Genomic DNA, 16,142 nt, shown 5'->3' on the forward strand with positions numbered 1-16,142 from the left:
GGTGGGTTTCCTTCTAAAACTCTCCCCAGCTGAAGGGAAAGGATACAGACTAACACGGCTACCACTCTGAAGTCTTACTGAATAATTTACATTTCCAGTGCATTAGCTGTTTTTCCTTCTTTTCTGTATCTTTAATAAGAGGTTGAAAGGGATTTTTAATGGGGTGTTGGTGATGCTATTAAGCAGGCTGAGGTCCCTGTATACCAAACCCCAGACCGTGTTTAACATTGTTTGATGTTGGACAGAGACTAGGTTCTATTAAAACCTTTGGACCATTTATTTCATCTCCATTAATACAAGAGGGCTGTTTGCTCAGCGGCAGTGTGGCCTGCTAGACAGAGCCCGTAGGCTGATGCTCAGAGGAGCTGTGTTCTATTCCCTCGTCTTTTACTGGGTGACCTATCACTTTTTGGTGCCTCCAGTTTCCCTATCTGGGGATCATGATACTGTGATACTGACTGCCTCTGCAAAGCACTTTCAGAGGGATGGATGAAAAACGTTAAACAAGAGCTGGGTATTATGGCGGAAGTCAGACCGTGTGATCACAACAGTCCCTTCCGGCCTTAAAAATCTACCACTAGGAAACAACAAAGGCCTGAATCACTGTGCCAGGCAGAACGGGTGAAAATCCCCATGCCAAGGGCAGAGGAGAAAGGCCCCCAAAGCGAAGTGGGGTGCAGTGAGCCCCCCGAAGCTGTGTGCCTGCTTGGTAGATGTGGGGCTGCCTCTCCTTTTGCTGCCTCTCTGACACCCCCCTTCCACACCTATCCATGTGGATGGGGAAGGTCTTTTAAAACACCTGAGGCATTCAGCACAGAAGCTCCAAAATGGGCATAATAGCTGGAGGTAGCCCTTTCCGGCTGGGCCATCCCTTCCTCCTGCTGAGACCCAGAGCAGCTGTGGGGAGAGGGAGCCTGGAGGCGTAGGAGGGCTGGGGACTCGCATGTAATTGGGGGGGGGGCAGGTAGGGAACACAAGCCAGTAGAGCAGGGGATGGAGGGGCCGTGGGAGCAGGACACACCACAGCATGTGTGATCCAAGCTTCAAGGAGCCAGGACCCAGCTAGCTGTTCACTTATCCAAACCCTTCCAGAGGTTTATCCCAGGGATTCCCCTTACCCTTCTCCCACCTCTTCTCCCCCATCCCTTTTCCTGATTAATAGTCCTTGTCATTTTAGTCTCTCCTGTTATGGCCATCTGTCCCCCTCCCGCCCCATAGCTAGTTTCCATATCCCTTCTCCGGGCTCTTCCTGCTTCTGCAACGTTCTTTCAGAGACAATGGGTCTGTCTACACAGCAAAGAAAAACCCGCGGCTGGCCAGGCACAGCTGACTCAGGCTCGGGCTATGGGGCTGTTTCATTGCTGTGGAGACTCCCGGTCTCGGGCTGGCGCTGAGCTCTGGGACCCTCCCACCCCGCAGGGTCCTAGACCCTGGGCTGCAGCCCAAGCCCAGATGTCTACACAGCAAAGGAACAGCCCCACAGCCTGAGCCCCACAAGCCCCCATCTACATTGCTGTGTAGACTGACCCACTATGTCCGTAACAGAGCCCCGTGCTAGAGCCCATCCTGGATAGCGCAGTTTAGAATAACGGGACCATTATCCTCTATCCCATTCTGAACACAGGATCCTAACATCCTTGCTGCCTGGACTGGCCTCCCTCATTCTCCCAACAGAGGCTGTGGCTAATGCAGATGCCGCCCATGAGTACAAGTGCTTTAAACCGCTCCTTCAGACGTGCATTTTGCCACACGGGTTGAATCTCAGCCCTCCCCCCACCCCCCACCCCACCATGTGCCTGCTGATCTACTTCCATGTCACGGGACTCCGTGATTCCAGAAGGAATTTGGGGCGTGTGGCGTTGATATTAGAGAGACGAGGTGTCAATTCCAGGAGAGGAAAAGCTGCTTCTGTAATGAGCCAGCCACTCCCAGTCCCTAGTCAAGCCCAGATTAATGGTGTTAAATTTGCAAATGAAGTTTAGTTCTGCTGTTTCTCTTTGAAGTCTGTTTCTGAAGTTTTTTTGTTCAATGATAGTGACTTTTAAATCTGTAATAGAATGACCAGGGAGATTGAAGTGTTCACTTACTGGCTTTTGTATGTTACATAAATCTGTTAGTCTTTAAGGTGCCACCAGACTCATTGTTGTTTTTGTAGATACAGACTAACACGGCTACCCCCTGTTATAAGTACCCAATGCCTGTGCCTGATGGATTGTATAGTAGCAGTTTCTCACTCAACAGAGTCTGCATCCTGCTTCCACCTGTCATTTCTCTCGCCTACATCTGGTATTTTCAGAGGTGTTGGAAAGTGCTTAAAAGCAGCACACTAGAACCAAGCCTCAGGGCTGTAGGATCATGGCCCATTCCCATGCGTTCCTTTAAAAAACCAAGAATGTGATTAATATTATCCCTTAAAAAGCTTTCCTCCATCAACCGATACACTGCGCCAGGAAGAAATAATCTGTGTTTGAAGCAAAGTATGTCGAAACTGTGGCCGCTTTCAAAAACAAAAAGAAAGCATGATGCTACTTTCTGCTCTCTACCCCAGAATACTGCAAAGCGGTTAAAAGTAGACGTGATAGATGGTAAACATTGCTAGGTACCAGCCGTGAGAAGGGTAAGGTAGATATGGCCATGGGAACTGTGGCCTAGGCTCTGAAATAGAAACATTTTATGGGCTGGATGAGGTGAGTTTTGTTTTTCGCACATCTGTGGGTCTGCTCAGGGCATGGTAAATAATAAAATAATGATAATAATAATTAATACTTTATTATTTATTATTATTTACGTATTATATTGCAGTAGTACTTAGAAGCCTAGTCATCGACCAGCACCCATTGTGCCATGCACTGGACAAACACAGAACATAATGATTTCCCCTGCCCCAGCATGGCACCGATGATAACCCAGAAGCAAACGTGTCACCTCTGGCTGGGATGTGGTCTAAGTAAGCTCAGCAGAGTTGGGCGTACTCAGTATGTTGATGCTCGGAAGGTGATGTTATTCCGCGTGCGGGTGCTGTTTTCTCTAAGCCAGTACCCTAGACTGTGTTCTACAGCTGGAGCTGTTGAGGAAGAAGGAGCCGTTTTCTTATGGTGTCACTTTTCCATGTAGAACTGGGAGAAGAAAGAGGGAGTTCTTCAGAGACACCGCTCCTTGAGACAATGTTATTTCAGAGTTGACCTTTTCTTGGTTTACCTATCTCCATGTGGCACTCGCTCGTCATTAGATCGCCCTTTGTCTCGTCTGTGTGTCTCACAAACTCCAGGGGACACAAGTTCTTTCTTTCACTCGGTCATTTATGGGGTGTGCATGAGACATAGGTGTTGGACCTAGGGGTGCTGGAGGGGCTGCTGCACCCCCTGGCTTGAAGTGGTTTCCATCATATACAGAGTTTGCCGCTTGGTTCAATGGATCTCAGCCCCCCCACTGTACACATTTATCCCAGCACCCCTGGCATGAGACTGAGCAGTCTGGAAATCAAAATAAAGCGATTCGATGGGAATTGTCAACAGGCTGGTGCCCGCAATTCTCCATTTGCTCTCTCTGCTACGCGATAGTATTCGATTGTTGCAACAGGAGACTTGTAATACAGCCCGGGCTGGGGTTCTGTGGCTTGCGCTCAGTTCTTGCAAAATTGTCATTGATTATATTGAGAGTTTTATAGGAACTGAGCAAGAACATCAGGACTGGGCAGTGCCTGAGTCGGCTTCGTAATGAGCCAAATCCCAGGCTGTCACATTGCACCAAGGAGGCATTGATCTGAAGAGCTGGATTTGAGGAGTGCAGTCCTTTGGCTTTGTTCAGATTTGCCGTGGAGACTCAGAGAGACTTTTACTGAACGCATTTAATATCTCTAATTAAATGTATTAACGAAGGTGGTTGAAATTCACTTTGCGGCTGTCAAGCAACCCATGAGCACTAAGCCATGCGTCTCTGGGTCCTGGGGGTGCCTTAAATCAAGTCGCTGAGAGCCCACAATGAGGTCCATCATGCTGGACTTTGTTATCATGGCTTCACTGAATAGGTATCCTGAGCAAACAGCACTAGTTAAACTAGCAAAGCGCTATCCCAGCATGCCCTGGGCTCTGTGTCAAACCCAGGATAGATTCCCTGGGGCTGGGCTTTCTTTCCATTGCTGCAGAGTCCCAATGGGGAATCTGGAGAGAGAAGTCAGAAGGTAGAAATAAGGCACAAGATTGTATCTTGACATTGATTAGCCTCGCTTATTTCCAGTCTGAATTCGTCTGGCTTCAGCTTCCAATCATTGTCTTTTGTTCTGCCTTTGTCTGCTAAAGTAAAGAGCCCTCTGCTATGAGAGATCTCTTCGCCATGGAGGTACTTACACACTGTGACCAAAAGACCTCTCCGCCTTCTCTTGGATAAAGGAAATAGATGGAGCTTCTTTCATCTCTCCCTGGAAGGCAGCTTTCCCAGACCTCAGATCACTCTTGTAGCTTTTCTCTCAACCTTTTCAAGTTTGTCAACATCCTTTTCAAAGTGTGGACACCAGAACCGGAGGCAGGATCCAGTAATGGCCTCGCTAATGCCCTATACAGAGGTAACACCACCTCCCTGCTCCTCATCTACATTACTTTGTTTAGAAACCCAAAGATCAAGTCAGCTTTCTAAGCCACCGTACTGCACAGGAGCTCACTTTCAATTGGTTTCCACGAGAAACCTTACATCTCTTTCAGCACCAGGCTACAGAGTCTCTGCCGGCACAACCCGCTAGTGTAGACACAGCATACGCCAACAGGAGGCGTTTTTCTGCTGACGGGAATGCCACCTTGCTGAACAACATTAGCTATGCCACCAGAAGAACTCCTCTGTCAGCATAGCTGCCTCTACACTGGGGGGGCTTGTCTTCATTGCCGTGTTGGCTAGGTTCACACCCCTGGCTGACATAGCTATTCCAGTAAAGGTAGTAAGTGCAAACCAGCTCTCACTGCTTTCCAAAATACAGCCCCTCCCCCCATCTGGAGAAGAGAAGACCGAGAGGGGACATGATAACTGTTTTCAAGTACATAAAAGGTTGTTACAAGGAGGAGGGAGAAGAATAGTTCTTAACCTCTGAGGATGGGACAAGAAGCAATGGACTTAAATTGCAACAAGGGAGGTTTAGGTTGAACATTAGGAAAAACTTCCTAACTGTCAGGGTGGTTAAGCACTGGAATAAATTGCCCAGGGAGGTTGTGGAATCTCCATCATTGGGGATTTTTAAGAGCAGGTTAGACAAACACCTGTCAGGGATGGTCTAGATAATGCTTAGTCCTGCCATGAGGGCAGGGGACTGGACTAGATGACCTCTCAAGGTCCCTTCCAGTCCTATGATTCTATGATCTTGTAAGTGTAACCTACATTCTTTGTTCTTAGATGGTTGTCCTTGCATGGCCTGCATTAAAGCGTGTGTTGTTCAAATGAGCCCGCCTTACCAAGCGAGGGAGCTCGCTCTGTGAAACTGGCCTGACCTTATCAGCATTTACCACTCCACCAATTTTTGTGTCATCCCCAGACTTTATGAGAAATGGCTTTATATTTTCTTCCTGATCTATAGACTGCAAGTGGAACAAAAGAGGTACCCTCTTCAAAAGCGAATAGATAGTTAGCTGCAGTGCAGCGAAGGCCTTATTATTGATTATTTCCGGTGGTTGAGCTTTCAGAAGTGTGCTGGGCCTTCTCCAGAGACACGCTGGCAGCGGAGATGGATTAGAAGACAGAGAGAAACTAAAGGATGAAAACACGCTCCGATAGCCTAAAATTCCACCTGCCCTACAATAAAGTCTTTTTTTGCTGGAATGCATTGTTATCCACATATGAAAGAGGCTATCTAAAGAGGAACCTCGGTAGTATATGGGGTTTGCATACTGCTCTTTTACAGCCAGAATCGTGGGTTCAAATCCTGCATTAGCTCAAATGGGAAAATCGATTTGCTCACCAAAATCTGCTGGAGCCTAGCCCGGAATCACCTCTTAGTTAGGTAGGAGATTGGCCAGGGCTGCGCAAGGACCCTGAAGCAGCCGGGAAGGACTGGGAATCTCAAGTGAGGTACACTGGAGGAGCTGTGTTTGTGCAGGCCCGCGAACTACAGGGCAAGGCAGGGATGCATTGCAGAGCTGGCCAAGGCGTGCCCAGCCTGAGTCCTCCGCTTCCCCAGCTGCCTTGAAAAAATGCACTGGCTCCCTTTCCAGCTGGTAACGCTTTTTCCAGCAGCTCCATTTCCCTGTCCTTAGCGGCTGCTTCGGTGTTTCAGGCTTGTTTCCTCGGTCCACAGGGTTTTTTCACAAAGAGAATTTCATTCCAGCTCGTCTCCGCTGGGAGCCTGTGACAGCGTTGGGACTCACCACCGCAGCGTCTCCTACTGGTCGTCTCGGGGAGTCGGTTTGATCCAGTAGCGCGCCTCCTTCTGGTGGTGTCCCGCCTGTCGTCCCGCCAGGGGTTGGCGTGTGGACCCGCTGTGCTCCCGACGCACAGGGTCCTCTTTCTGGGACACTGCCCTCCGACAGTGTCCTTCTGTCCATTCGCGCCCCCTTCCGGGGGGGGGGGGGGGTGTGATCAACAGTCCCACACCTTTAAGTCCGATCCCTATAGTACAGGATCTGGCGTGGTTCCGGCTGGCCGCTCCCTGCGGCCTATGGCTGCGTGTATGGCCAAAGGGAACAAAAAGGGGGGAAGGGGGGGACCCAGGCCCGCCCACTACTCTGAGTCCCGGTCCAGAGGCCCTCTAGCGACAGCCTTGCTGTCCTCCTTCTCCTTCCTCCTCTGACTGCTCCTCTGGACCGCTTCCCCAACGGCCCTTCTCCCCGCTAGGCCTTTTCCTTCCAGGCCTGCCGCCTGGCAGGCTACGGAGTAGGACCTCCTCCCGCTCTCCAAGGCTGGCCTGCACTGCGCTGTCCGTGGTGCTGGCCTCCCAGCTCTGGAGACAGACCTTCCCCTCTGAAGGCCTGGGACAGACTGACTGCTCTCTCCCTGAGCAGTCTTTTATATGGCTGAGCTTGGCCCTGATTGGCTGTCCCCAATCTGGGCTCTGATTGGCTCGCAACAAGCCTTTCCCTTATTGGCTGCCGGGATATGCAGGCACCCGGGCCTGCCCCAGCCCACATTCTCCGTGCGTAGGGCAGCCGCCCCACCACAGAGCCCTTTATACTTTACCCCTCTCTGTGCTCACCAGCTTCCGTAATGGCCCCATTTCCTGCAGGCCAGGGCCAGGATCACCCACGCAGCTGCCAACTTTTGCAAATCTCTTACAGGTGTTCAGGGTCCTGGCCAAAGATTGCAGCCTGTGGGCGTTTCACTACCCTACTGGCCTCATGCTACCAGGAGCAACTGAATTGAGCAGCCAAGCATCCTGCTGGACATGGCTTCTCCCGCCCCCCACCTCCGGCATGCCCCTGGTGTGCTGTTCTCTGTGCACAGAGCAAAGATCTCAGGGGGCAGCAGGAAGAAATAACCCAATAAAGGATGATCTGGAAGTCCGGAGAGCCGGGTGCGCTTTGCAGCTCTGCCACTGACTTGCAGCATGATCTCGGACAAGTCATTTTGCCTCTCTGGGCCTCAGTTTCCCCATCTACTAACTGGGGATAATACTGCTGCCCTCACAGGTGCTCAGTTGCTACAATGGTGAGCCTATAAATAAATAACTAATAGATGAACCACTAGAACTGAAATCAGAATCGGGCCAGTACGTCCAGGGAAAGTGCCTCATTCGGGATAGCATCATAGAATCATAGAATATCAGGGTTGGAAGGGACCTCAGGAGGTCATCTAGTCCAACCCCCTGCTCAAAGCAGGACCAACCCCAACTAAATCATCCCAACCAGGGCTTTGTCAAGCCTGACCTTAAAAACCTCTAAGGAAGGAGATTCCACCACCTCCCTAGGGAACCCATTCCAGTGCTTCACCACCCTCCTAGTGAAAAAGATTTTCCTAATATCCAACCTAGACCTCCCCCACCGCAACTTGAGACCATTGCTCCTTGTTCTGTCATCTGCCACCACTGAGATACTTGCCCATGACACCAAATTAAATAGAGCAGTCAACATGGTCCTAGTAGCCCCTGAAATTCCCCAGGCTTTGGGTTGCTCAGCTGTGCTCTGAAACGTAACATCATGAAGAGCTGCGGAAAAGAATCTAGTCTTGAATCCAATGTGAGGTTCATAATGGACATGGGGAATGAGTCAGATCCTATTTAGTATTCAGGGCTTTCTGCTGGGTCACACTGAGTGCCTCCTTCAAAGTCCTGAGCAACCTCAGATCCCATTGGAATTGAGGATGTTCTGTGCTTTGCTAGGTTAGGGCATTAAACAGTATTGCTTAACCCGTCAGGAAAACCTTGGATTGGAAGTGAGCAGGGAAGAGTGAAGGCCCCTAAAAGGGTGTATGGATCCACAGAGCTCTTGCAGCAGTTGCAAACAGCCAGGGGGGAAAAACAGTGCAAGATGTAGGTGAAATCCACACCACTGGAACTGACTGGGTTGCCCAGTCCAATTGCAATCACTGTCTGACCCCTAGCACGGCTATCAGCCAAAGGAGCAGAAATGGGAACACTTTCATCAAAATCTAAAGCAGCTGCATGCCAGAAAGCACTTGGGAAATAGGTTTTATGGGCTTTAAACGCTCCAAAATATGCTCCTTCTTTCAAGACATATGCAGTCCTGACCTCTGGGCATATTCCACACCATGGGCACTCTCCTCTCCCAAGCAGGGCCCTGCCTGTGCATTTTCTGATCCACACAGAGTCATAAAATTTATAACCACCTGAGAGAATCTGTCAGCTTACTACAGTGCATGAATTTCCCCTTGAAGTACTATCTGTAATTTCTCATGACACAAAACCCCGAAAGCGCGGGATTCATCAGGACGCTGCCTTCCATCTCACAGCTGCTGTACAAGAAACATCAACTATCATCCAGAGATACTGTCATGATGACAAGGAGTAAAGATTCATTTTAAAACTTACCTAGATCTTTATGGCTACAGGAAGGATTTTGTCAGGAATTTAGCCCATCCAGGAATTGCACCTAAACACTACAGACTGCTCTCCCAAGAGGCAATAAGTTTAGTGAGTTAACAAAGCCAGGTGATGCTGCGGGACTAGTGGGTCTGTGGTTACTTACTGCTCTGAACTCCTGCACAAGAGACCTGCTATGTTTCACGGCACACCATCGGAGAAATTCGATAAAAACATCGAATACTCTTGCTGGAAGGTTGCAACGCAACACAACTTTATTTCTCAGAAATCAGAATGATAACACACAAGAACCCAAAACAGCATGAGTCAAAACAGGCTGCTCCCCAGAAAACAGAGAGGCACAACCCATCTTAGTCTAGGCTGACTGGCTGCTAATCATCTCATATTTCTCTAAAGAGCCCTAGCTTGCAAGCAGGACCAGGAAACCCCCTGACATTTGAAGTGGTGCTTGCAATTCTTACCCAGTCCTCGAAATACCAGAAGACCTGGGTTTGATATTCCCTTGCTCCCAGACCTGGCAAGACAGAATACTCAGCCGCTGTTGTGCACCACTCCTCAGTCGCTGCTTCTGCTTGATGAAGGAGCAGCAGAGATCAGTGCTGTAGGGAGCCCTTCCAGTCCTCCCCTCATGCTGATGGGAACAGGGTGTCTAGCGACGTCCCTGCTCCCTGTCAGGGTTACCAACCCCAGTGCCTCATTGAGTTTTCTGTAACCTCTGCAAAGTGGTCACCTGAAGGAGCTCCCTGGGGAAGTGAAACTGTCCACAGGGGCTGCCCCATCCCCCAGGCCTCTCAGGGGGTGACACTTGACCCACCCTGCAGTAGGGGTGTGGCCCAGCTATGTAATCACCTATTGAGATGTAATAACGGAATGATCTGGTCCATGAGGGGAAGTTATTGTCTATTGGGTTATAAGAGTTTCCTGTGTGAATGTGTTGTTCTAGCTTAATAAGGGGGAGGGGAGGGAAGCAGTACACTGGATCCAGATAAGCAACCTCTGAACAAACTCTTGGGCGCCAATTACAAGAAGCTGTTTAGCTTCGAAGATCCTATATCTTGTCTCCAACAAGCTACAAGCCTTGTTCTGCCAGTGCTGGGAACTAACAGGTTAAAAGGCCAGAAAGGGACTTGATTCCTGTGAAGGGGGTGACCAAAGGAACAGCTGTTAAAGGATTCTCTCACCCAAGGCTGAGAGAGAAATGGTTTGTGATTAAGGGAACAGATTCTGCCAGAGGGACCCTAGCAGTCTGGGGGTCTATAGGTAGCTTAGACCTCTCAGGATCTCCATGTGGAAGACGGTTAGACACCTGGTATGCTAGACGTGCCTGTAGTCTGGTTTATTGTTTTACAATCTGGTTTTCTCTGAAATGCTTTTGTTTGGAGAAGTGATGCCTTGCTTTAAGGTGGCTGTCTGGTCACTGGGTACCACTTTCATTGTCCCAGAACGGGACATAAGTCGGACCTGGTGGATGATCACGGGCGATACAGCCCGGGCCCAGTCTGGGACGGGAGAATTGCAGGGTTCCATCCTGAGACATGAGGTGTGCTTGGGGGGACCAGGATGGTTGACACCCTGCATTAGGCGTCCCAGTCAGACCACCCTCCCCATAAGTCCCCAGCCCTTCCTGTACAGAGTCAGATCCATAGAAGAAGGGGAAAGGGGCAGGGGTGTTGGTTGACTGTCCACCTAAACTATCCCCTGCTGCTGCCCTATTCCCCACCCCCACACGCCCCAGGGACAGCCGTCCGTTTTTTCACTTTGAAAATCTGGTCACCCTAGATGGGACGGCCCCAGCAACAGAAGGCGTGGCAGGGAGGAGTCACTCCATTAAACACAGCAGGATACATGAGCTGTAGCCCACTGCTGAGTGTGCCCACAGGGCCCCTCTTGTGCCTGAACCACCGAGCATGTGAGTCTGTTACAGCCCCAGCTAGAGAGGCTCGGCCCTTGAGCTGGAGAGAAACAGCCTCCCCTCAAAAAACATTCTCCTGAAGACACTGAAAAAACGGTTAATTTCATGCAAAACAGGGACGGGTGTCAGAAGGAGGCTGTGTTTTATAAGCAGGCTGGGCGGCAAATCCCCAAGAGATTGGCCAGGAGTTTCAAAAGCGCCCAGTGATTCTGGGAACCTGAATTCTTCGTCGCCTGATTTGGCTCTCAGAAGCTGCTGGGCACCCCCGGCGCCGTGTGGTATCAGTGGCAGCTGCAGGAGCTCAGCGCCTCGATGAATCAGACCCGATTTGCCTTACTCCAAAAGCTGAGACACTCAGAATCGCTGGACAGTTTCAAAATAACAGAGCTGTACTCTTTGGTGGGAATAATAACAACTCCTGTCTCGGAGAGAGTTTGTTCATTCCTTGATCGCAGAGCAGGGGAGTATCATTATCCCCAGGTCACAGATGAGGAAACTGAAGCGCAAGGAACGGGGGGATGAGGGAGAGTGACTTGTCTAAGGTCACCTAACAAAGCAGTGGCAAAGTCAGGGGTGGAATCCAGGCCTCCTGAGTCCTGCGCCAACACGCCATCCACTAGGCCACACTGCCTTCCTAAAGCACAGCTCCTAGTGCCTCCCACGTGGGGTTCAGGACCCCATCTGGAGCTGTTCGAATTTGCCTACCTCATCCCACCGCTGCATGGCTGTTGGCCTGCATTGTCAAAGGGGACGAGTGACTCTGGCTGCCCTAAAAAGGTCTCAAATTGGGCACCCAAAACACGAGGCGCCAAGAATCTCTAGTCACCTTGGCAAACGCAGGCCGCTGCCTTTTACCTGAGTCCCAGGCAGCTCCGCTCCCCCACTGCTAAATGGCATCGCCGAAGCAAACCATTCTTGGGGAAATTGTTCCTGGGCTGGTTGGGTGGTTTTTTCTGGGAACCTACCAGTTTCTTCCGCACCACAGCAAGGAAGATCTGCCTGCCAAGGGCTGCCTGCCTGTTCTGTTTTGTGATGTGTCACTATACTTAGGTCTCTTCCCTGGCAGAGCAGAGTGGAGTCCCCAAGTCCCACTCCCCTTTAGCAGTACAAAACTCCATCAGTGACTGTGCATGCTCCTAACATTGGCTAGCTGCTGTGTCGGCCTCCCGCTCATTCCCCACTTAACACAGCCATTGTGCTATTACAGTCCTGCTCTCGTCCTTCACCCAGCGGGGCTCCTCTATCTCGAAGGGCCCGACACAATGAGAGAGACACACGCAGCGCCTTGCTCGCCGCCAGGATCTGTTAAAGAGCAAAGCTTCCCCTTCACACATCTTCCCCCAAGCGCCTTCTACGCTGCGGCTGATGCCTGTGATCTACTAACAGCCGGCTCTTTCTGTCTCTTGCAGCTGACCTACCTGCCCCCTCCGTGGGGCGAGTGTCGCTCGTCGGATGTGGGGTTAGACTTTTTCCCCATATACAGTATCACGGCTTGCAGGATTGACTGTGAAACCCGCTACATTGTGGAAAACTGCAACTGCAAAATGGTCCACATGCCAGGTCAGTCTGCGTTGGGGATGCGTGGAACAGACCTGACCGCGTGTGGTTGGGCTGATGCCTTAGGCTCTTGTTTTGGCAGTAGGACAGTAGCCACATCATCTCAGGTGGGACCTGGAAGCCCTGATGTGGTGGGCTCCTCATGTTACTATTCGGGACCGCAAGGGTTTGCTCTGGTGCCTCCCACAGGGCGCTGGATGGTGTCTGCATTTCAATGGTGACGTCTGCAGCCTCCACAGTGAGCCAGGGCTGCGGGATCGAGCTCGGCGCTTGGAAGGGGCTGTGTACGTGCCAACGGTTCATCTTTAAAAGCCCTTGCTTGTGAAGGGAGCCAGGCTGGCCTAGTGGCATGTGCATTGACCTGGCACTCAGGAGAGTTGAATTCTCACCCTCGCTCTACTGCTGACTTCCTCGGTGATCCTGGGCAAGTCAGTACCCCTCCCCGTGCCTCAGTTTCTCCAGTGATAAAATGGGGGTAATAATACTGACTCCCCCCCCCCCGTGTAAAGTGCTTTCATATCTACTGATGGAAAGTGCTAGATGAGAGCTAGGCATTATTATTATGTTGCTTCCTGTCACTCTTCCTGTCACTCTGTACGACAGAGAGACATGATTTATCCCACTGGCCGCCTGGACCTTGAGGCCTGGCTCTGCTCGGCTACTTTGTACTGCTCCAAGTGGCACAAAGCAGCCAGAAACACAGCCCCTCTGACTCCCCATGGGTTCGCCCTGCCTAGGGGCAGTTCCTGGATGTTGTACAGATGCTGCAGTGGTGGCATTTTGCCCAGCCTAGAGCGTGTGGCCAGAGTGCTCCCAGGAGCCCCAGCTGGCAGAATGTCCCCTTGGAGCAGGACTGGCTCCTGGCCAGCCTCAACAGCTGCCTTATGCCACCCCCACTCTGTACTGTCCGGCATTGAGCACAAAAGTTGGAGACCAACATTTCCTTTGTCCCAACCTCACTGGTCCGCTTGTCGCACAGAATCCAGGCCTGTAGGACATCACACCTAGTTGCGGACTGGCTCTGCTTAGCAAGGAAGATTAATAGATTCCTGCCCCTACCCATAGCATCCCAGTAGTCATTACGGTGCGGGGTAGACTTCTGACCCCCATTGATGCCAATGCCAAAGCACCGATTGATTTCAGTGGGGCCAGGATTTCACCCCAGGTGCCTGAAGCAGGTGTTTAGGCTAGAAACTGCTAGAGGGCTTAGGCTCAGTTCTTGTACACGAAGTAGGCTGCAAGGCTGCTTCTGGCTCTCTGAACCCAGGGCCCCTGCAGGATCTCAGGAGCCTAGAGTGTGTTTGCAGTTAAAATTCATCACTCCATATGAAGGAAACACTCACCGGAAACACTAGGGAAGCACTACTATTATTAGCCAATAGTGAGGGGGGATTTGATTGTTAGAACTATAGATAGTTGGGTTTGTATTAGAAATATAGTTATTGGACTGGGAGAACCACATGGTGAATTGCCTGCCGGGATTGAAGGTTGCAGATCTCGCTTAGCCATCTAGACATCTAGACAGACTTTTGGGCAGTGCTGGGGAGAAGCCAGCAGTCGTGGTTCGTGTAGGTACCAGTGACATAGGTGAACGGTAAGAGAGAGGTCTTGGAGGCCAAATTTAGGCTGCTAGGTAAGAGATTAAAGTCCAGGCGCTCAAGGTGTCATTCTCTGAAACACTTCCAGTTCCACATGCAGGGCCAGAACTTCAGGGTCTCAATGCATGGATGAGACGACGATGGTGTTGGGAGAAGGGATTTAGGTTTATTAGGAACTGGGGAATCTTTTGGGAAAGGAGAAAGGATGGGCTCCACCCAAACCAAAACAGAACCAGATTGTTGGCATGGAAATTTAAAAGGTTGTAAAGGAGTTTTTAACTAAGGGCAGGGGGAAAGCCAACAGATGCGGATAGAGACATTCCTTAGAGGAGGATTTATGAAAGGGGATACTCCATACCCAGGAAAGAGGAGAGGATAGAAGTTGATAACATACAGGTAGGAACTGAAGAGAAACAGTCAAATGAAAAAGAGTCCCATACAGTTACATCACATGAAGTCACCTTGAGGTCTTTAAACCACGATTTGAGGACTTCAATAACTCAGACATAGGTTAGGGGTTTGTTACAGGAGTGGGTGGGTGAGATTCTGTGGCCTGCATTGTGAAGGGGGTCAGACTAGATGATCATAATGGTCCCTTCTGACCTTAAAGTCTATGAGTCTAACTAAATATTGACAAATTTTAACTGTGCTTGTATACAAATGCAAGAAGTCTAAATACTAAGATAGGTGAATGCCTGGTATTAAATGAGGATATTGTTATAAAACGCATCACAGAAACTTGGTGGAATGATGATAATTAATGGGACACAGTAATACCAGGGTGCAAAATATAGCGGAATGTCAGAGTATCATAGAAGATCAGGGTTGGAAGGGACCTCAGGAGGTCATCTAGTCCAACCCCCTGCTCAAAGCAGGACCAACACCAACTAAATCAGTAGCTCAAACTGGTGATGGAGTGGCACTATCCATTAAAGAAAGCATAGAGTCAAATACAGTAAAATACAGTAAAAATCTGAAATGAATCAAACTGTACCATAGAACCTCTCTGGATAGAAATTCCACACTTGAATAATAAGCATATAACAGTAGGAATATACTACTGACCACCTGACAAGGATGGGGACTGTGAAATGCTTAGGGAGATTAGAGAGACTACAGAATAGAAAACCCAATAGTAATGGGGGATTTCCACTATCTCCACATTAACTGGGAACACGTCACCTCAGGACGGGATGCAGAGATAATATTTCTAGATACCATTAATGACAGCTTCTTGGAGCAGCTAGTCCTAGAGCCCACCTGGGGAGAGGCAATTATTTTCATTTAGTTCTAAGTGGAGCACAGGATCTGATCCAGGAGGTGAATATAGCTAAATTGCTTGGTAATTGTGTCTATAATGTAATTAAAGTTAACATCTTTGTAGGGGGGGAAACACCAAAGAAACCCACCACAGTAGCATTTAACTTCAAAAAGTGGAACGACACAGAAATGAGGAGGCTAGTCACACAGAAATTAAAAGGAACAGTCACAAGAGTGAAATGCCTGTGAGCTGCATGGAAACTTAAAAAAAACTAACAGCACCAGGATAGAGGCTCAAACTATATGTATCCCCTAAATAAATACATAAAAATACTAAGAGGACAAAAAGAAATGCCACTGTAGCTAAACAATGGAGTAAAAGAAGCAGTTAAAAACAAAACAAAAACTTTTGAAAATTGGAAGTCAACTCCTACTGAGGAAAATAGAAGGGAGTATAAACTCTGGCAAGTCAAGTGTAAAGAGTATAATTAGGAAGGCCAAAAAAGAATTTGAAGAACAACTAGCAAAAGACACAAAAACTAACAGCAAAAAATTGTTTAAGTCCCTCAGAATCAGGAAGCCTGCCAAACAATCAGTGGGGCCACTGGATGATTGAGGGTTTGTTATTCATTTTATACATAGCTTTGCAGACTCTAATGTGTTCTATACAGACTTTATCTGATTTATTCACATTTGTATGCATAAATTACACCAGAAAGGAGCACTCAAGGAAGACAAGGCTGTTGAGGAGAAGCCAAATTAATTCTTTGCATCGGTCTTTACTGCAGAGGACGTGAAGGAGATTCCTACAGCTCAGCCATTCCTTTTAGGTGACGGAACTGTC

The 16,142-nt window shown here is 49.4% G+C and overlaps 1 protein-coding gene across 2 annotated transcripts in view; it reads left to right on the plus strand.

The window, feature by feature from the left end:
* The window catches only part of LOC135894522 (acid-sensing ion channel 2), a 1,171,365-nt gene that overhangs the window by 1,106,593 nt on the left and 48,630 nt on the right, over positions 1-16,142 (plus strand). For both annotated transcript variants that reach the window (XM_065422633.1, XM_065422634.1), the window contains exon 4: positions 12,293-12,443. In XM_065422633.1, coding sequence (XP_065278705.1) covers positions 12,293-12,443 — 151 coding nt within the window. The remainder of the gene's footprint in view (positions 1-12,292; positions 12,444-16,142) is intronic.

Source organism: Emys orbicularis, chromosome 25 (assembly GCF_028017835.1).
Source record: "Emys orbicularis isolate rEmyOrb1 chromosome 25, rEmyOrb1.hap1, whole genome shotgun sequence".
Lineage (NCBI taxonomy): Eukaryota > Metazoa > Chordata > Testudines > Emydidae > Emys > Emys orbicularis.